General features: G+C 38.9%; 1 protein-coding gene across 2 annotated transcripts in view; it reads right to left on the bottom strand.

Moving 5' to 3' along the window:
- The window catches only part of lin7b (lin-7 homolog B (C. elegans)), a 241,381-nt gene extending 219,891 nt beyond the window's left edge, over positions 1–21,490 (bottom strand). Inside the window, exons 1-2 of one of the 2 annotated variants that reach the window (XM_039774743.1) lie at positions 21,183–21,490; positions 20,788–20,906 (exon numbers count right to left, since the gene is read on the bottom strand). In XM_039774743.1, coding sequence (XP_039630677.1) covers positions 20,788–20,906; positions 21,183–21,219 — 156 coding nt within the window. In that variant the 5' untranslated portion in view covers positions 21,220–21,490. Of the gene's footprint in view, positions 1–20,787; positions 20,907–21,182 lie in introns of those variants that run through there. The other variant, XM_039774744.1, reaches the window with a different exon arrangement.
- Between the last annotated feature and the right edge of the window lie 42 nt (positions 21,491–21,532).

Here is a 21,532-nt window from a genome sequence, read left to right as displayed (position 1 = left end):
CTTTTTCCCCCAACAGGGAATCGAACTCGGGTCTCTGAGGCACGGCTAGCCTGCTGCACTCGGAGTCCGCAAATCTTACTGCTAAGCCACAGAAGCTGTTGTATCATTCTTGAACCTTTTGTGAAAGTGTTTATTTGATGTTTGGACTTCATGCTTCACACATTCTATAGTTTGTGCCTACATTTTGTAACATTTATTACTAAAATATGAAAAAGTTTCTGTTTTAACAATGTGTTTACACAGATTACTATAGAAATGGCACACAAATGAAATGCGTGTGTTCCAAATAACGATCTATTATTTCCACCCTAAAACTCCACTTCACTCCCAGATAATCAATCAAGGCATGAGCTGGGAGAAGTTTGTGCACGTTCTAAGTCGGTGGGGGGATGGAATACCCGGCTGCTTGCAGCTTGTCTTTATGGGCACATTTACACCACAAAGGATGCTGGCGGAAAGGTTCAAACGGTTTTAAGGTGGGCCGGATCTACGAGTTTTGTTTCGTAGACTCTGGTAATTCTAGTGTAAATCCAACTGAGGATTTTTTTTTTCTGTTTGGAGGTGGAAGGTTAATGATCATCAGCCCCATACCCAGTTAAGCTTGTTGGATGCCATGAATGCAGCATGTGAACAGATAAATATGGACTCCTACAGAAGATGGATCCGTCACTATAATGTGGATGAAAATCTGTGGCCTGACAGACAAGAAGAATGTGTAAAAAACGCACAGCTATGGCCACGCTACTACATTTTATGGTCTGTTTCTTCTGTTCATCTGCACTTTTTTCTTTATGCAATTTACTGCTATAAAAGGAATTCTTTTCTTTTTAAATATGTTACTATAACAACTTTCTGTACAGTAAAGAACAGTATAAAAAATACTGTATCATATCCAGTTTCTGGCAATCAATCCCCTCAGTACTGTTTGTACTTTGTAACTTACCAAAACTACTACTGCTATGTTTTACTGTAGCATTGAAACTGAAGACACTGAACAAATGTTAGTCACTTGTGCATTATCAAACAATATTCCAAAAATCCTACTTACATTATATCCAGTCTCTTGCAATCAATCCCTGAACAGTAAATACAGTCATTTGAAACTTTGTAGAATAGAAAATATGTTGCCTTATGGATTTTCAGACAGTATTACCAAAATCATTGTCAAAAATTTTCAATACAGATTAAACAGTTATATTGAAAACATTTTCACACATTTTGACCATCTTGTTCATAGGCAATGGTGCAAGAATTTGTCATTCTGATGGCAGGACAGTTTGACTAACACAAATATTTTCTTTTGGGCATAGACTAAGCATTTTGGGAAAGTTACTTGCTTTTGAAGGTAATACACTGTTTTGCAGTTTGCACATACTGTTCTGAGAAATGCACACACTGTTGTGCTAATGTAAATTATGTTTCAAGAAATGCACCAAAGCGATAGGAAAACAATCCCTTCATTTCAGGGGCTCAAAAGTAATTTGACAATTTACTCAAAGGCTATTTCATGGGCAGGTGTGGGCCAAGATTTGAATATTAAGGTTTATAGGGTTTTTATCCTTACAGTGCACAACATACCCTGTTCCAAGATAATGTGCTTTCCAATGCTATTTTTTTTTTTTTTTTAAAAGAACCCCCATACAGAGGTTTGCCATTTTCTACTAAACATTTCTAAAGCCATCTCAGTCAGAGAAAGTTTATATACAGTAGACCCCCGCAAAGTTGCAGTTCAGAGTTCGCGGCCTCAGTCATTCACAGATTTTTCCTTAGAACCTATCTAATAATTGTTAGCAGAAACCGCAAATATCCTCCACAGTTTTTAGGTCTTTTTTCATGGCAATACTGTACTATAGAGAGAACAGGAAGCAACTGTAGAGGAAAACATGGTTTGGGATTGTGAAAGTAGCCAATAGAATTTGAAAGTGCAACTCCCAGCAGTCCCTGCAGTGGCTCCGATTGGTCTTTTGCTGAGGGTGCTGGGGTTGTTGGGGTCAACGGATGTCAGCACGGTTTTTAAAAAGAGGGCCGGTGACCAAAAGCAAAAAAAAAGTTTTTGCAATTTGTGTTTCAAATTCCTGTCTGTCTGCATTCTGTTGGGTTACCTGTACTTATTCGTTTTGTTCTGGATCGTTTTACTTTTGGCATCTGGATTGTCTGACTGTGTACATGAGGACTATAAGTGGATTCATGGCCATCCTGCAAAGAAAGGAGCGTTCCTGAACCCGTCCACCCGTCTTCACCATTTCAGGAACTAGCGGTAGGACTATGTTTATATTTCCATTTAACGTGCTGGTCTCTGGACCATCTATTTTCATCATTACATTTCACCCACTGCCATTTTTCATGAACGTTTTTCATGATTTACTTTGTGTGTTTTGTTTGTGTTTTGTTTCATTTAATGTGTAATCACCGTAAGGGGAACAGGGGTGGTATTGTTGTTTTCATTTATTTAATTTGTTTCATTACATACTTTATTTGCTGTTTGATTACCGGTTTGCTTTGCTTTTGTCTCTGTTTGGGAGTGCGTGCGGGTCGGGCCAAAGCTGGGGGTGTCCCTGGAATCTCCACCATAAAAATAAATAAATCACTGTCTTCTCAACAGTGTGAATCTTAGCAGCACCGGACCGCTACAGCGTTATTAATTTCTTCTTGCTGCTGATTGACTGTGATGCATCTTCAGCTGAGTGTTCTTGTGTTTTCCGTTTTGTTCCTCTTAACCCTTAAATCACTACAACTGGCTATAATCGTTTCCCAGTGCCATTTGCGAGCACGCAGGAGCTGATCAGTCAGTGCCATACAATCGTTGAGCAGCCAACTCATGACCACTGCCAGCCCCTTGTGAGCAGGGGAGCTGAATTCACCCCTAGAAGACACGAACACTCCTCAAAAAACCCTCTTAAAAAACGCTTATAGACTACCGTCACATTGCTCTCTTACTTGCGGCTGCTCTGTTCCGTTATATGCTTCTCGTGCGACACTACGCATACCTAAAAGCCTGAATAGCACCTGTCCTTTTTGGCCGATTGCTTTGTTTCTCTCTCCTCCCCCAGACATCCTCTGCTCCTGTTGGGGGTCCTGCTCCTGTTGTGCTCCCTTATGATGTTTGTCTATTCTTTAATCTAGAACTGCATACTGAGTTTGTTTACTTCAGTTGCACCTCGTACATATTGCTCCAGTAGTTTTTTTAAATAGTTTATACATTTAATTAGCAGTGTGTAAAATGATCAGTGTTGCAGTAATTGTGATGCTCTTTGCATGAAAAAAAAATGTGTTCCATTAAAATTTCACTTTATCTTTGTGAATTGTAAGGTTTACTTAAAACGTGCAGCAAAAAAGTTTTTGGCATTCAGGGATGCATTAACCCCAAAGTATGTGGCAGTTTAAGGGTTAAAGCCCCAAGATTCTGCCGAAACACCCTGCACCTTCTAAGGCTTCTGGCAATGAAAATGCACTTGCATGAATTACAGTGCATACAGCGGTAACATCAATATTTTACATTCTAGCACTGCGGGTGACACAGTACAGTACAGTACAGTATACAGGTTTACCTTTACACTCTTTTTTTAGGTAATGTATTTAACTTAGTTTCATACTCAGCTTAAGTGTTTTGGGGGCATACTTAGGGTTTAAACTATAAAAATAGGCATTTTTTTATAACCACATCCAAAATTCACGGTTTTTCACAATTCACGGGTGCTCTAGGAACGTAACCCCGGTGAATTTTTTGGGTGTACTCTTTTCCACCTGCATACACAACAAGTTACGAAAAAAAGAAAATTGATTATATTGCGTTTTAAAAGATATAATCATGAAAAACAACTGTACTAAAGGAACCACAAAAAAAAGTATGTGATATCAATCAGTGTGATTGCTGTGAACAAAAACTAAACCGAAAAAATGCCATTAGCAAAAAAGAAACAGGCCAGGGAAAAGAACAGAGTACATTAAAGGTAAGAGTGGGGACACAAAATGTTGGGACAATGACAGGGAAACAAACAAAGTTGGCAGCTTTGATGGAAAGTGGGAGTATTGTGAGAGTATGAAAGTAGATGAAAGGGGAATAAGACAAGAAAATTGTGAGGAAGCTTTATGTTGTTGCACAGTTGAGCAAATGAGCAAGGGCAAAATAGCGCAGGTATAGTGGTATTCAAAGAACTAAAAGATAGTCTGCCAGTGTGAATAGATGGACTGATAGGTTGATCATCACTGTCAAGCTAGGCCTTGGTGAGACTGTAGTTAATGATGTTTGTGCATATGCTCCTTAAGACGGTTAGGAGGAAAAGGACAAGGATGAAATTTTCTAGGCAAAAATGGATAAAGAGTTTAGACAACCAGACAGATCTTTACTGATCCCAAGAAATTTGCCTTTTTACAGAGGTGCTTTAAAAAAAAAAAATACACACATACTATAGTTTGAAGACACATCAGAATGACTAAAAAGGAACAAAAATTTAAAAAACCAAAGAAAAAGTTCTTACCTGGCCACCAGAGTCACAATGAGGAATTATGCCAGTATACTGCTGTTGGTGTGAAGAAACAGAGTATTCTATTGATCGAAACTATTGAGGGAAATCGAGGCGCAAAGCCCTGCCCATTAACTATTTGCCTGTTAAGAATTTAAAAATGAAAATACAAAGTGGAAATGCATTTTACCTTTCATTTTTGCACCTTTAATGCTATTCAGACTGAAAATGAAATGGCAAATGTGGTTATTTCATTTAATTTTAAATTTTTGCAGCATTCTTGCATGTAGACTTTGAAATAGAAATTGCAAAAGGAGTTATTTAATTTAAATTTATGCGTGTAGACTTTAAAATTGAAATTGCAAAAGGCATTATTTCATTTTAATTTTTGCCGCATTCTTTCACACAGACTTTGAAAATGAAATTAGAAAAGAGAGATTGTATTTTCATTTTATAATTTAAAATTTTCTTTTTTGCTGAAAATACTTTCCATACACCTCGGGACAGTGACACAGTAGTGAAACAGAGGTGCAGGATGTGACAAAGTCTAAAAAGGAGGCAAAGACGACATAGTATCAGTCAAGGAGGGAGGAAGACAGAAACATATAGGCAGACAAACAAGGAGTCAGAGAGCAGTTGCAAGAACCAAGGTACAAGCTTTGGAGGTGGTGTATGAAAAATTCGGAAAGAGAGAGAGTGAATGATTTTTAGACTAGTGAAGGCTAGGATCAAGGCTGGGAAGGATTTTAGTTAGATAAAGCAGAAGAAAGATTATGGTCTTGACTAACCATGAAAGGAAGTATTTTAAAAAGCTATTGAATGAAGAAAATCCAAGGGTAGTATTTGATGATAGAGTGATAACTGATTACCAAGAATTAGGAGATAGGAAGATAAAGAAGCACTGAAAAGAAGAATGGAAAGGCAGCAAGACAGAATGAAATACAAGCAGACGTGTGGGAAAGTTTAAGTGTAGGAGTAGATATGTTGTGGGATATAATCCAGAAGACCTTTGGACTGGAGAGAATACTACAGGAGTGTAGGAGCAGAGTTTTTGTATCCATTATTAAGGAGGAAGGCAATATTCAGGATAGTGGAAACTGTAGAGTGATAAAGCCGATGTCACATTAGCAAAATTTAGATGAGAACAGGACATTAAACCCAACAAAGCTTGCCAGTCTGTTCCACTTAATGCTTCCAAAATAGCATCAAGTCGAGTTTTGAAGGTTTCTAAAGTTCTACTGTCTACCATACTATTTGGTAGCTAATTCCATATGTCTATGGATCTCTGTGTGAAAAAAACTTCCAAATGTTTCTGTGAAATTTACTCACAAGCGTTCATCTGTGTCCCTATGTTCTTGATAACTCTTAAGCCTAAACAGAAGCATGTTTGATCACTAAATTTCAACGAGACATTACAAAATTGATGCCCTTACAGTTTAGATGTTTTCAGGCATTCGTACAGTTCAAGGACGGGCTACAGATTTTCTGGTCAATGTTGTACCAATCTGTCTAAATTTAACCACTCACTGAAGAATTGTTTTCCGATTTGGAACATCACTATTAGGAGGAATGCTGAAGTGCGTTCGGAAGGAGCATTGCATAATAATGATGGATTTGTTGTTTTTGAAGAATGCTTCGATAGAAAAAGCACGGTGCACACTGGACCAAGGCATGTTGCCAACTGAAAACTACAAGGAATCGCCCATCAAAGGACCCCCTCCCCAACCCACTCGGCTGCCTCTACCTCGCACAATGACCTTGAGAAATGTCTTCATGTCTCCTTTTAATCTCTTTTTGTATAAACTGAAGAGGCTCAGCTCTTTAACACTAGAATCTCTGAAGCCTACAAAAAAAACTCATAATCCCGGCCCACCTTAAATCCCTTCACACCTCTCCATCAGGGTATTTTGTTTTGTAAATGTGTCGATCAGCACAAGCAGCCTGTTGTCCCATCCCCCGCCTTGATGGACCTCAACTCGGGCAAAAAGTTCTCCCAGGTCAAGCCAAGGCTCCTTATCTGCATGTGAGGTTCCTGGAGTTGTATAGGGTAAATAATACAGTATATAATTATTTGGAATATAAACATTTCACATGTGTTCTGTGTCTACAAAGATCTGGGTAAATGTAGGATGAAAGGAAATGCTGAACAAATACCTAAAGCAGAAACTTTATCTATACCTTAGCAGAAATTAGTATAGTTGCTCTTCTATGAACATTTTCTTTTGTTGCTATTTCGTTTTTTTTGTACCCTGGAGAGGAAAACTGCACACAGTACTCCAGATGAGGTCTAACCAGTGTGTTATAGAGCTAGAGCTCAACCTTCTTGGACTTGTACTCTGCACATTACACTATATAACCCAATATTCTGTTTGTCTTCTTAATGGCTTCTGAACACTGTTCAAGCAGTTGATGGTGACAAATCCACTATGATTTCTAAATCCTTCTAAAACAGGGGTGCCCAATGCATCGATCGCGATCGACTGGTAGATTGCAAAGGTAGTGCAGGTAGATCGCGTTGCATTCAAAATTTTTTTTTAATGTTAGTCTATTATATATCCTCCCTATGGCATTTGTCACTTGATTGACATACAGGGCGGCCAGTCTGAGATCTCTTCTCTTCTAACACACTGGTCATCCCACACGCACGATCAAACGCGCGAGCTACTGCAAAACTCCGGCTATTTAAGTGATCTAGTTAGCCTTCCAATTTATATCGACTAAAGAAGGGACTTAAAAAAAAAAAAAAAAAAAATGCTTGGGGAGGGTATGGGCTGGATGTGGAATTGGAAGAGGATTTTTTTTTCTCACAATGTCACAATCGAAGTGCGTTTGTCTGATCTGTCAATCAATCAATCTATCATTGCTACGCCAAAGAAGGAAAATGAGGAAAGGCACTTTCGAACTGTTCATAAAAACTACGAAACTGACGTCCTTCCGAAAGGTGATCTGAGAAAGGAACTAAAATCGCAATTAAATCGGACAGCCGTCATTTTTCACTCGGCTGAATTCAAAAGCTCCTTGACTGCATTATTCGGCTCTACTTATTTATGCGAGTCAGCCATTTCCCACATGACGATTATTAAATCCAAATAGAGTAATGACCATAAATATATCGAATTGTTATTGTGCCATAAATGTTATTCAGTTATGCAAGGTACGACAACATATATTTTATATTTATATATATATATATTTGTTTTTAAATGTAGGTAGATCATTTCGACCTGGTCATTCTAAAAGTAGCTCACAAGCCGAAAAACTGTGGGTACCCCTGTTCTAAAAGGTGTACTATAGATTATCAGACTTCCCATTGTGTATTCAAACCTAACATCTTTACTTCCAATGTGTAATACTAATAATTTCATCTGCCAAAAATCTGTGCAACCTTTTATGCTGTTCAAGTCCCTCTGAAATAAATCAATGGATTCTATTGTCTGCCGATCCTCTTAGCTTGGTATCATCTCCAAATTTAACCAGATTATTTATATTGCTATCGAAATTATTTGCATATATTAAAAATTGCAATGGCCCTAGCACTGAACTCAGTGGGAGAATAATCTTAACGTCAGCCAATTCTGACACGGTACATGTACACAAATACACAGTTCTGATCTTTGCATCCTTGTTCTTACAAAACACTAAGAATTGCATCATATTACAGTGACTTAAGCTTTGCAGTTCAATCAACTCTACAATGTCACATTTATCCTGATTATTACAAAATTCTAAATCTAAACAGGCATCTTCCCGCATTGGTGCTTTAACCTTGTTGGCGTTAGTCCAAAGTGTCACTCAGGCTATAAAACCAGTGCTAAAAGTGTTAGTTCCGAGCATCACGCAGGTACCTATTTAGAAGGATCTTGCATAAGCATTAGACCCAAAGATTAGTCAGACTGTAAAAGTGTCAATAGCGTTAGTACCGAGCCTTGCTCGGGAAACAAAATTATGTAAGCAACAAGCCAGAGTGTTATCCTGGCGACAGTCCAGGCACAACTTCTCCTAGCCTCACATAATGTTTTGTAAGAAATATTTTTCAGCAGCCCAGATTTTGCACACTCGAAACAGTGATACAAGCAGTGGTGATGAAGTGAATCTGTCTTCAGGCAGTGAAATTGAAATGGACAATGAAACAAAGTGATTCTGATGAAACCCAAAGTGACGCTCATGTTAATCGCATATCAGTCTGGAAAGAAACGTCCCGACTGTGACGTTAGATTGTGTATTTTACAGTGTTTCAAGATATACCACACAAACAACACATTTGACAGTATACCCGACAAGAGCTTTTGGATATTGATCTACACAACTCGGACTGTTTTATTAGCAACCTTCATCTCATCCCTGAGAAAAGAAGAACACCCGACGCTTCGCAGGCTACCCGGCCGACAGGAAGTACTCGAAGACGGCGCAGAGACCGTAAACAAAGGCAGGGGAAACGCGGAGGGCTAACAGCTAAGCTAAGGCTAACACCACATCGGCTATCCTTACCCAGTATTTTCCTTGCTAATGTGCGGTCCCTGGCGAATAAAATGGACGAGTTGCGACTTTGGATCACCGACAATAGGAGAATACTGGACTGTAACATCATGATATTCACAGAAACATGGCTACACAGCGGTATACCTAACGATGCTATAGAGCTAGTCGGGCGCCACATTCTCCGGGCGGACAGAACAGCTGATGATTCCGGTAAGACAAGAGGCGGAGGATGGTGCATTTATATTAACAAGGCTTGGTGTACAAACTCTGTCATTGTTGGAAAACACTGTTCAGCTGACCTTGAGTATCTCATGGTTAAGTGTAGACCATTCTATCTGCCGAGGGAGTTCACCTCCACTATAATAACAGCTGCATATATCCCACCGGATGCTAATGCTAAGCTTGCTATGAAAGAACTCTATGCAGCCATTAGCAAACAACAATCTGCTCACCCTGAGGCTGCATTTATTGCAGCAGGTGATTTCAACCACTCCAACCTAAAGACGGTGCTACCTAAATTTCACCAACATGTCTCCTGCCATACCAGAGGGGATAAAACCTTGGATCATGTTTACACTAACATTGTTGGAGCCTACACAGCTACACCCCTCCCCCACCTGGGACAGTCTGATCACCTTTCTTTGTTTCTCACCCCCAAATACTCATCACTTATCAACCGTGTGAGACCAACAGTGAAGACCATCAAAGTGTGGCCAGCGGGGGTTGACTCTACACTCCAGGACAGGTTTAAGGACACAGACTGGAGCATGTTTGCCTCTCAGGCCACCTTCGACTCACAAATAAACATTGACTACTACACACACTCAGTACTGGAACACATCAGCACCACAATTGACAGTGTTACCACAGAGAAGCGGATCACAAGCGTACCCGAATCAGAAACCATGGATGAACAGGGAAGTGCGGCTTCTGCTAAAGGCACGTAACAATGCCTTCAGATCAGGTGACACACAGGCCTACAGTACTTCCAGGGCAGAACTGAAGAGGGGCATCAACAAGGCCAAGCTTAGCTACAAACTGAAGGTGGAGGGCACATTGTCAACTCTGACCCCGACGTATGTGGCTGGGCATCCAAGCCATTTCTGAGTATAAGTGCGGCACTTCCACACAGACAGCCATGGATATGTCCTTCCTCAATGAGCTGAACGACTTCTACGCTCGCTTTGACAAGGACAACAAGGAAAAGTCCACCATAACCCTACCCTCTGATGACTGCCATACCATCACACTCACCCACACGGAGGTTCATAATGCACTAAGCCGCATCAGTGCTCATAAGGCTGCTGGCCCTGATGGCATCCCTGGACGTGTCCTTAGAGCATGTGCTGAACAGCTGGCAGGGGTCTTCACGGATATTTTCAACCTGTCCCTTGCCCAGGCAGCAGTGCCAGCATGCTTCAAAACCACCTCCATAGTGCCAGTGCTGAAACACTCATCACCAATGTGCCTGAATGACTACCGCCCTGTAGCACTCACGCCCATAGCTATGAAGTGCTTTGGCGACTGGTACTGGCACACCTCAAGACATGCCTGCCCCCACACTGGATCCTCACCAATTTGCCTACCGTAACAATAGGAGTACAGAGGATGCTGTATCCACAGCGCTTCACGGTGTACTCTCACACCTGGACAATAAGAACACCTATGCAAGATTGCTGTTTGTTGACTTCAGCTCAGCATTTAATACAGTCATCACTTCCAAGTTGATCACTAAACTTGTGGATCTTGGTATCAATAATTCTATCTGTAATTGGATCATGGACTTCCTGACCAACAGACCCCAGCATGTGAGGTCTGGCCATAACTGCTCTACCACCATTACACTCAACACTGGCGTTCCACAGGGCTGCGTGTTGAGCCCGTTCCTCTACTCCCTTTTCACTCATGATTGCAGGCCCATGTATGGATCCAATTCCATCATCAAGTTTGCAGACGATACCACGGTGATCGGTCTCATCAGTGATAACGATGAGTCTAATTACAGGGAGGAGGTAAAACACTTAGCTGCGTGGTGCGCTGAAAATAACCTGCTCCTGAATACCACCAAAACCAAGGAGCTCATTGTGGACTTCAGGAAGAAGAAGGGAGACACCCACCACCCCATTCACATCAATGGCATGGCTGTCGAACGGTTTCCAGCTTTAAATTCCTGGGGATACATATCTCGGAGAACCTGTCATGGACAAACAACACCTCCAGCCTGGTCAAGAAGGCCCATCAGCTCTTCTTCTTCTTGAGGATACTGAAGAAGAGCCAACTATCTGCTGTCATACTGGGCAACTTCTACCACTGTGCGATAGAGAGCATCCTGACTAACTGTATTACAGCCTGGTATGGGAATTGCTCTGTTGCTGACCGCAAGGCACTGCAGCGGGTGGTGAAAACCGCACAACGCATCATAGGGACTCCACTTCCGGTCATTGAGGACGTTCACAAGAAGAGATGTTTACGCCGAGCTTGTTGCATTCTTAAGGACTCCTCTCATCCAGCCAACAAACTCTTCCAGCTCCTCCCCTCCAGAAGGCTACAGGAGCCTTCCAACTAAAACCAGCAGGTTTAGGAACAGCTTCTTCCCCACAGCGGTCACACTTCTGAACTCAGTCCCCCGTTGAACCTTAACATCCACACACTTAATCCTCTACACTACTCCTCCTCCCTTCCTTGTACATATCTGTACATACCTGTGCACACACAGCACACCTGTACATTGTACATCATATATCATACATCTGTGTATATATATAATAGTACTTATATTATTACTGCGCATACATAACACACCTGTATGTTGTACATCTGTATGTATATATATATATATATATATATATATATAGAAATATATATATAGTACTTATAGTATTATAGTACATACAGATACATGTATAGGTACATAAATGTATATTGTAAAATATGTATATTTGCCATCCGCATTTAGAACATTTGTATATCTATTTATATATATCTATATATCTATTCCCATCTTCACTGTGCTCTTAACTGTACATATCGTATTTAACTGTATATATCGCATTTAACTGTAAATATCGTATTTAACTGTACATAATATGCACATATTATATTTATTGTACTTCTGCTCTTTGCACTTCTGATTAGATGCTAAACTGAATCTCGTTGCCCTGTATTTATACATGTGTAATGACAATAAAGTGAATCTAATCTAATCTAATTTCAAAATGGATTAAATTAATTTTTTCCTCAGAATTCTACACACAACACCCCATAATGACAATGTGAAAAAAGTTTACTTGAGGTTTTGCAAATTTATTAAAAATAAAAAAATTGAGAAAGCACATGTACATAAGTATTCACAGCCTTTGCCATGAAGCTCAAAATTGAGCTCAGGTGCATCCTGTTTCCCCTGATCATCCTTGAGATGTTTCTGCAGCTTAATTGGAGTCCACCTGTGGTAAATTCAGTTGATTGGACATGATTTGGAAAGGCACACACCTGTCTATAGAAGGTCCCACAGTGGACAGTTCATGTCAGAGCACAAACCAAGCATGAAGTCAAAGGAATTGTCTGTAGATCTCTGAGAAAGGATTGTCTCGAGGCACAAATCTGGGGAAGATTACAGAAAAATTTCTGCTGCTTTGAAGGTCCCAATGAGCACAGTGGCCTTCATCATCCTTAAGTGGAAGAAGTTCGAAACCACCAGGACTCTTCCTAGAGCTGGCCGGCCATCAAAACTTAGCGATCAGAGGAGAAGGGCCTTAGTCAGGGAGGTGACCAAGAACTCGATGTTCACTCTGTCAGAGCTCCAGAGGTCCTCTGTGGAGAGAGGAGAACCTTCCAGAAGGACCACCATCTCTGCAGCAATCCACCAATCAGGCTTGTATGGTAGAGTGGCCAGACGGAAGCCACTCCTTAGTAAAAGGCACATGGCAGCCCGCCTGGAGTTTGTCAAAAGGCACCTGAAGGACTCTCAGACCATGAGAAACAAAATTCTCTGGTCTGATGAGACAAAGATTGAACTCTTTGGTGTGAATGCCAGGCGTCACATTTGGAGGAAACCAGGCACCGCTCATCACCAGGCCAATACCATCCTTACAGTGAAGCATGGTGGTGGCAGCATCATGCTGTGGGGATGTTTTTCAGCGGCAGGAATTGGGAGACTAGTCAGGATAAAGGGAAAGATGACTGCAGCAATGTACAGAGACATCCTGGATGAAAACCTGCTCCAGAGCGCTCTTGACCTCAGACTGGGGCGACGGTTCATCTTTCAGCAGGACAACGAACCTAAGCACACTTTGTATCAATACAGCTCATAGAGAAGCATCTAGAAAAATACAGCAGTTTGCATATGGAGTTTATTGATTTGGAGAAGGCTTATGATAGAGTGCCATTTAAAGAGGTCTGCAGGTGGATGAGAGAGAAAAGAATTAAAGATGTAAGCAAGGATTGCTTGGAATATTTTAATTTTAATGTTTGGGACATTTAATTTTTTTTAAATTAAGGCAGTTTTAGTTATCCTAAATCAATTTTTAATAATGAGGCCAATGCAATGCAAGTTGGATGTTGGACTTTTTAGATGATGGCTTGTACCAAGGACATCAAATCTCCATTGAAGTGGGAAAAGATGAAGAGGAAGAAGAAGTCATTAACAAAATAATCATGTTGTTAACTAAAATAAAGGTGAAAAAATGTCTCAAAACTACAACAAAAATAAAATGAGTATAAAAATGAAAATAAATTAGTTTTTGTAATTTTATTTTAACTTTGATTTTCACCACACTAGTCTTTTTGCAAAATGTACATGCCAACCTGCAATTGCCAGTGTATTTATTAAATATTATTTAAAAACATCCATGCATTCATTATCCAACCCACTATATCCTATCTACAGGGTCACAGGGGTCTGCTGAAGCCAATCCCAGCCAACAAAGGGCACAAGGCAGGAAACAAACCTTGGGCAGGGCACCAGCCCACCACAAGGCACACTCACACACACACACACTAAGCACACACTAGGGACAATTTAGGATCGCCAATGCACCTAACCTGCATGCCTTTGGACTCCATCCTAATATTAGTTTAGAGAAGAGTATTGATTTGTGTTCATATGCCAGTACCCCTTGTGGCTGGAGTCATTGGTCATTTCATCCATCAGTCAGCTTTCCACTCTACAAGTGAGAGTGAATCCCAAAGCCTTATCCCTATTCAGTGATTTATTCTATGGAGGTTTCAGAAGAAATGGCTTTTTGGCATGTCTACATGTACAAAGAAAAGAGAATTACTTTTGAATTCAAAGTTATATCTTCACAATCATGGTATATATTAATTTGACACAAAATAAATTGTATTCTAAAATGAAGCCTCTACTATATAATAAACCACTATAAGGTCAGTGTGTCCAGTCTCTCAGACCAGTCTGATTGGTCAGTTTGGCTTTGGCAATGCAATGAAAGAGGAAGTGCAAGTGTGAAAAGAGCAAAGGCACACACTAGAAGAGTCACCTTCAAAGAAGAAAGTATAAAATTCGACAGAAGGCAAGAAAGACACAACAAAAATAACAGAGTATGAGAAGCAGGGTTTACCTGAACGCACTCTAGAAAGGGAGTGCCAATGAAGACAGGTTCAGACACATGTGAATACAGAGGAAAGAAGCTGAAAGTACGTGTAGGACAAGAGACATAATAATAGAGTAATATAAATATATTTCCTATTACCTGAAATAGACAGGTACGATGGCAAGTTTTTTAGAAATTTCAAAAAAACCTAATCTATTTTTGCAGCTTACAATGGTACTGAAGGGTAGCTGTAAAACTAGCTAAATTTTGAATCAAGCATTTATTTGTGTCTTGAGATCACTATTACTGCTTAGGCATCAAGAGCTTGCATTCAGAGGGCATGACGAGGGTAGAGAACCTGTTACCAAGGGAAATTATAGAGATTCAATCAAACATTATCCAAATATGATTGTCTTGTCCACACACTTCCAATCATCTTCTGTGTTTTCTAACATGTCCCACTCCATTCAAAATGATTTTATTTCTGCTATTGAAGCCTCTGTTGTTGATGAAATCAAAGGTGAAGTTTAAACTGCTCTCTTTTTTGCATGGCATGTAGAGGAGACAACTGACATTGAATGTCATGCATGACTGGCTGTCATAGTTCAATCTGTCGATTCTGCAGGTCAAAATCAGAAGCAATTTGTTGAATGTTTTAATATTTCAAAGGGCCAAAATGCCCATTCTGTCTTTGATATTTTAAATGAAAACATGCAGGGCTACAATTACAAAGAAAAAAAATGTGGCTCACACCTATGATAGGGTTTCTGCCATGACTTCAGACTAAAGTTAAAGCAATAGCCCCCATAACACTGTTTGTACACTCATATGCACACAGACTGAACCTGGTGTTGCAACTCTCTCTGGGTTTAGCACATTTTTTTTTCTAAATCTACCAAAAGGATGACTTTCCTCGAGTCCGTAGGGTGGTCAAGGTTGCCCAGATAGCTTCTACTCAGTAGAACTTTACATCACAAATACTGAGCACTATGGCAAACCATGATGGACTCCTGCAGACTTTTGAAAAGATTATCAAGGACAGGGCCAAGGTAGATGAGGACACATTCGATACTGTCAAATGCTTCTTAAGGGCACTGGAGGATTTTGAGGTTATTTTTTCATGCTGAACACATAAAAGCAAATTGTTTCAGAAACTCATTTGGTCATTGACATAGCGCAGCGGAGGGCTATGTATGTTCTTTACTGCAAACAAAGAATTGAGAGTCTCCTTGCTTTTGCAAAAGAGAAGATGTCTGAGGAAGCTTTCAAAGCTGTTTATGCAAAATCGGCAAGTCTCAAGCCAGACCCAGAAAAACGGCCTAGGCCAAAGTATCGGGTGTCTGTCACGATTGCAGAATCCACAGGAGTGTTACAGAAAGCTGTACATAGCCATCCTAGACAATCTTATGGAGCAGATTTCTTGCCATTTTTCAGATTTGGAAAGTATGTGCTTCCTAGAACTAATCAATTCAGGGAAACTTGATGAAATGAGACTGGTGTTTCCTGAGAAGGAATTCCAAAGTGTCCTGAATAGTTATGGCTATTTCTTTGATTTAGGCAAACTGAGATCTGAACTCCAAGTCCTATATTCAAATTGTGACTTGCAGGGCAATTGGCGTGAGTCGTTTGATTTCTTGGTGTTTTTTAAAGACATGGAGTTGGATTGTACAATGCCTCAACTATACAAGCTATGGTCTGTAGTGGCAACAATTGGAGCTACATCAGCAGGTGTAGAGAGGAGCTTCTCCTGCTTCAAATGAGTGAGGTTGTACAGCTGCAACACAATGGGCCAAAACCAATTAAGCAACTCTGCTCTGATGGCCATTGAGAGAAAACTGGTCAAATCGTGGGAAAAGATTCCCAGTTGGTATGACAAAAATCACAGACCATTTTCTACAGAAAGAAAGGAGGGCAGAATTTACATATAAATAACATGATGCAATAATTGACTGACTTCCATGATGTAGGTCTAAATTTGCATCCCCTGTTTGGAAGACCACTGGCCTCAACCCATGTACCACTGGATTGTGTTGTACATCGGCTTCTCCAGGTAGCACCAGGGTGTGTATGAGTTTTATGCATTCTTCCTGTGTATTTACATGTTGATTGGTATTTGTGAATGTCTATGACAAACCAGATTTTAAAAGTATGTTCTTTCAAAACAAGCTTTAAAAGAGGTTTTTAAAATGAAAATATCCTGAATCAGGTGTGACAAATAGGTTGTCCAGAGGCCTGTGACTACCAGGTTTTAATTTTGAACAACCAAACTACAAACTCGCAAATTCCAGGTGTTGCGGATCTTTGGTCCATGCAATATTTTCTTGATCAAACACAATCTGATAAAAACCAAAAGACCCAATTCTTCATTTAAGATCTTTACTTTGCTGTTACTTTAAAGACGGCTGCTTATAGCAAACTAGACCACTATAACCATTGTCTAAACCCTGGTTTACACTTGATGCATACATAATGGTTGCAAGGACAGCAAAAGAAAAATTACATCAGAAAGAGGAAACATCTGCTTGTCATTTACTGTAATATGAATAAGGTAATAACACAATTTTTTATTGATTTTTTTAATTAAAAAGGAGGAGAGGACAAGGGGAAATGTTTCATTATTGTTTCAATACCAGTTAAAAGTGAAAGTAATAATGCATACAAGAAGCATTATGACAAGAATAAATAGAAAATAACGTTTTAAACACTGAAACAACTTTTTTAGCAGATTAAATACAGAGAATATTCCACAAAATAGCAATGACTGCTACTTTCAACATTAGAGGGCTACACATTATTAAAAACAGATCTTGCCTTATTCAGTCACAATGAGGAATCTCATAAAAATAATTGATGCTCACCGATATGCACTAACCCTAACAGGTATACTGGAGGTTGTGAAAATGCTCCTTACTATAAGTCAAAAAACTGCAGTGTGAAAATGATTTTTCAGGACTAAACCTTACCTTTACTAACATGAGGGCCCTCTTAATGGTCCTAGTGTGACCAAGTTTTAATGCAGCTGCATACCATAGATCACTGGCTATGATCAACTAAAGATGTATGACACTGTAAAGCACAGATTTCACCTTGGAATAACCCTGAAGGTTAAACTGACAATGCTTTGGACAAAGAAACTTATTGGTGGGGTCTGAATCAGGTCTGAAAATAAAATTTAGAAATACAATATTAATGCAGTATTTCAGTTCATTTTCGATAAAATATCGTTGTGTAAAAAAGCCCACACATCAACATGACATCATCCTTTAAAAATTATCTATTTGCTAAATATTATCTTCCAAGATGATGATTATGTTAATATTGTGGTAGAAGAGTACTAGGCACTCATGGGCAACAAAACTTTACAAATAAAAATTGCTGCAAAGCATTGCAGGCCTTCACACCACATATAAAGCTGGGCTGCTAGAAAGTATACCTGCACTACCAGGATTGCAAAACTGGTAGCCCAGAAGACTACCATATTCAAATACAAATTTGTTAATCCCTGTGAACTATCTAGAAATTCACTAATTCAATACTACAGAGATAATAATGTTTCAATTTTTATTTGTATCATTGATTGTAAGCAGTAGAGATTAGTTACATGGTAATATAAACCAGGAAGTCAATGATAACATTCTTTATAAACCATATGCTAAAGTCTCCACAAGATTATAAAATTCTCCCCATTTCCTCTTATATTTGTCACACATTAAAATTCAATTCATAATTAAACAAATAAAAACACCTCCTCGGCTTACCACAGTAACTACTTGATGGCTATACCATTGACTTAAAGCTACTGTTACTGTTAATATTTATATATTTTATAATATTTAATTACAGAAAAATACAATATTATTCATTTGAATAATAGAGTTAGCTTTATTACAAAGTCATTGAAGGTGATTAATTTTGCCATGGTATTGAATAGCTATCAAATATTGTGAAATTTCACTGGTATTGAATACATTCATTGTGCTTTCATGACATCCCTAATACTAAAAGCTCCTATCACAAACGGCTACAATTTTAGTGTGGCTAAAGAAACATCACCCACCCCTAATTTGACTAATCAAGTTTTCAAACTTATGTAGGATTCATTAACCCTTTGGCGAGCGACGTGTTGGGAGACCCCTGGCTTATACCTACTGAAAAATTAAAGCTGCAGGATCATAGTTATATAGTTATATAATTCATTCAAATACCGTTGGCCCATTTTCTAAACATGTCACAAAAAACATATGTAAATAAAGGAGGAAATATGCCAACTACTTCTCCTAGGAACTGTAACTGTAAACAAAAGTGCAAATGTCAATTAAATACATAAAAATAAACAAAGTTTACTTATATTTTAAGTCTTCTTAATTGTTAAGTTGGGCTTATCCTATTTTCACAAGTTTCTCAAAATCTATGTTAAGTAGAAAGAGTGTAACCCTGAAGTCAGTCTTACTTTTCATTTTGTTCCCACTTTTGTTATTCAGTGAGGTCACCAGCAAAAATTTATTATCACAATTCCAATCCAGATATGTGGTTCTGAAAGGTTAAAGAACTATGATAAGATAGCTGACAAGTGCAGGATAATCATCTGTCATTTAGAATTGGGGAAGACTTAAATGTAAGAACCTTTTTCACTGCAATTATATCTGTTTTTTTTTTTTTTATTATTATACCTTTGAATGGATCTCATATCTATCGCTTGTCTTCTAATCTGGCCTCATTTGCAATTTCACCAAAACACTGACAAATCATTGATTATGTCTGTTTTCCATACTTTGACAAAAGTAGTTTAGCATGTTTCACCTGGTAAAAGAGACATTAGTCAAAAGTCTGAGCTTTTTGTTTAATGGCACTAATTTTAACTAATTTCTCAAACCAGTTTCATCTGACCTGAATGGACATCTTTTAAACTGTCCACAGCTAACTTATAGAATGTTTAAGTCACCTATAATATGGATGCAAAATTGTTCTTTCATGGGGCTTAGGTCTTAAAACTATCATTATTACCTTCCCTAAAATATTAACACAGTGAACAACTTCAGCTTGTTTTTTTAAACTAAGACTTGTAAATCATTACTTGGGAAGCACTGAACTAGGACATACTGTGTGATACAAGAGTAAATAAGCTGTTGCTTAAACAATTCATGCTCCTTCCTGAAACTGCTTTATAATTAATTGTATCAGTTTTCTCTGTTGTAATTATAAAGTGCTTGTCATTTTATTTCTCTACATCAGTGAACTGAACTGCTTTGATGTAAAATCACTATCACACTTAGTATTTTTGCAATTAAAATATTAGAGACAGAATGGTGTCAAGAAATGCCACTGAACAGTGTCATCTCCAGGCAGAGGAGCAGCTTCAGCGACAGACTGAAGTTTTTCACTGTCCTGCTCCACTGACAGACTAAGAAGATCGTTCTTCACCCACCCTGTGCGACTCTTCAATTCCACCGGTTAAATGTTAACATTATTCAAAGTTACTGACTGTTTTTACCTGCAATTTAATATTGTTGCTGCTGCTGGATTATGTGAATTTCCCCTTGGGATTAATAAAGTATCTATCTGTCTATCTGGAGCACCTTCATTCCTACAATAATATGTGTTTAAAATACCATACTGTGACAACTCTCTTATCATTAGCCAAGTCAGAAGTTCATTTCTTATTTTCTGGAATTCTGGGCATGGGAGGTTTGCCGTTGACTGCTAAAAAATATTTCTGAATTTCTTCAGCTTCTGTAAAAGTTAAATTTCCCCATGTGACAAATGTTACTCTTTACTTAAGTAAATATGCTGTTAACAAAGAAAGACCTATTTAGTGAATTTAGGCTGCAATTAATTTTCACTGATAACATTACCAAATCCACTTAATCATTTTCTGTGATAACTGTACAGTACACTAAAAACAAATTTAACTTTTTTTTTTTTTTTTTTAATTCAAAACAAAGATCAGATGACCTATCAGAATGACAGATGCAGATATGAATGTAGAATTAAGGTTTAACTTTTAAATCGCACGTGTTGGTTCCAGAATCACACCTGGTTACATGTTTTCAGTTCAATGTTAAGCTTGAAAGTGGGCTCACGCTTTCTTGTATGTGCTGCCAAAAGAATAGTATGGTATCTCTCTCGGTTCCCTAAAGATTATTCAATCGTAAACTTTTAAAGGCTATTAAGAATGTACATCCGATTTTTGTATTGCTTCTTTTTAACTATCTCTTCTATCGCCTCCTTTCATCCACGTATTTAAATTTATCGGAAAATGTATTGTATGCAAGTTGAGCATCAAAGGAGAAACTCACCTCTCGAATGGCTGAACAAAATTTGCTCTGCAAAACTTTCTGCAGGGCCTGCAATTTTGTTGGCGGTACTTCTCCACTTCTCTGCAGTTTTTCCAAAAGTTCAATAGCTCTGCATACATCTGAAAAAAAAAACAAGAAATAACGAATCCTCAAAAGGTACATGATCGTTGTAGGTTAATCTAGTCTATTCAAGAAAAGCCAAATAGCTAGTTCGACATCCCATGCAAACACCACCCACATATATGCTAATCCTAATCCACAAATGTCAGAAAGAGTTGAGATCTAAAATTTTCTCTTTAAAACTTTTATATTATCACATGTGTACATCAAAAACTTAAGTAAAAAAAAAGCATTTGCGTTTTGATTGCTATGAAGGCGCTAAATAATTTTCATACCTCGCTCTAATCCAAGGGGCTGTGACACTGCGGCCATTTTCAATAACCACGTGATTGCATGAGAGAAGATGCTGTCACTACTCGATCTTCACAATCAAACCGATTTGCGCCCGCATGCGTGTTGTAAACGAACTTCGGCTCAGCCCGATCGGTTTTACGCAGGCGCTAAATGGGAAAAAAACTTGTCACTGTCGCTACCCGATTTGCGTGCCTGCCCGATCCGCGCCCGCAGGCTTTGTCGCTACCCGATCTGCGGTGCCTACCCGATTTGCGCGCGCATGCGCAAAGCTTTACTATTACGACCCTGTCCGATCTGCGTTTTTTTACTTTGCGACATGAGTCCCCATCCG

The sequence above is a fragment of the Polypterus senegalus genome, chromosome 13 (assembly GCF_016835505.1).
Source record: "Polypterus senegalus isolate Bchr_013 chromosome 13, ASM1683550v1, whole genome shotgun sequence".
In the NCBI taxonomy this organism is placed as follows: Eukaryota; Metazoa; Chordata; class Cladistia; order Polypteriformes; family Polypteridae; genus Polypterus; species Polypterus senegalus.
The sequence above is the reverse complement of the archived record's forward strand: the minus strand, read 5'-3'. Positions and strand labels throughout refer to the sequence as shown.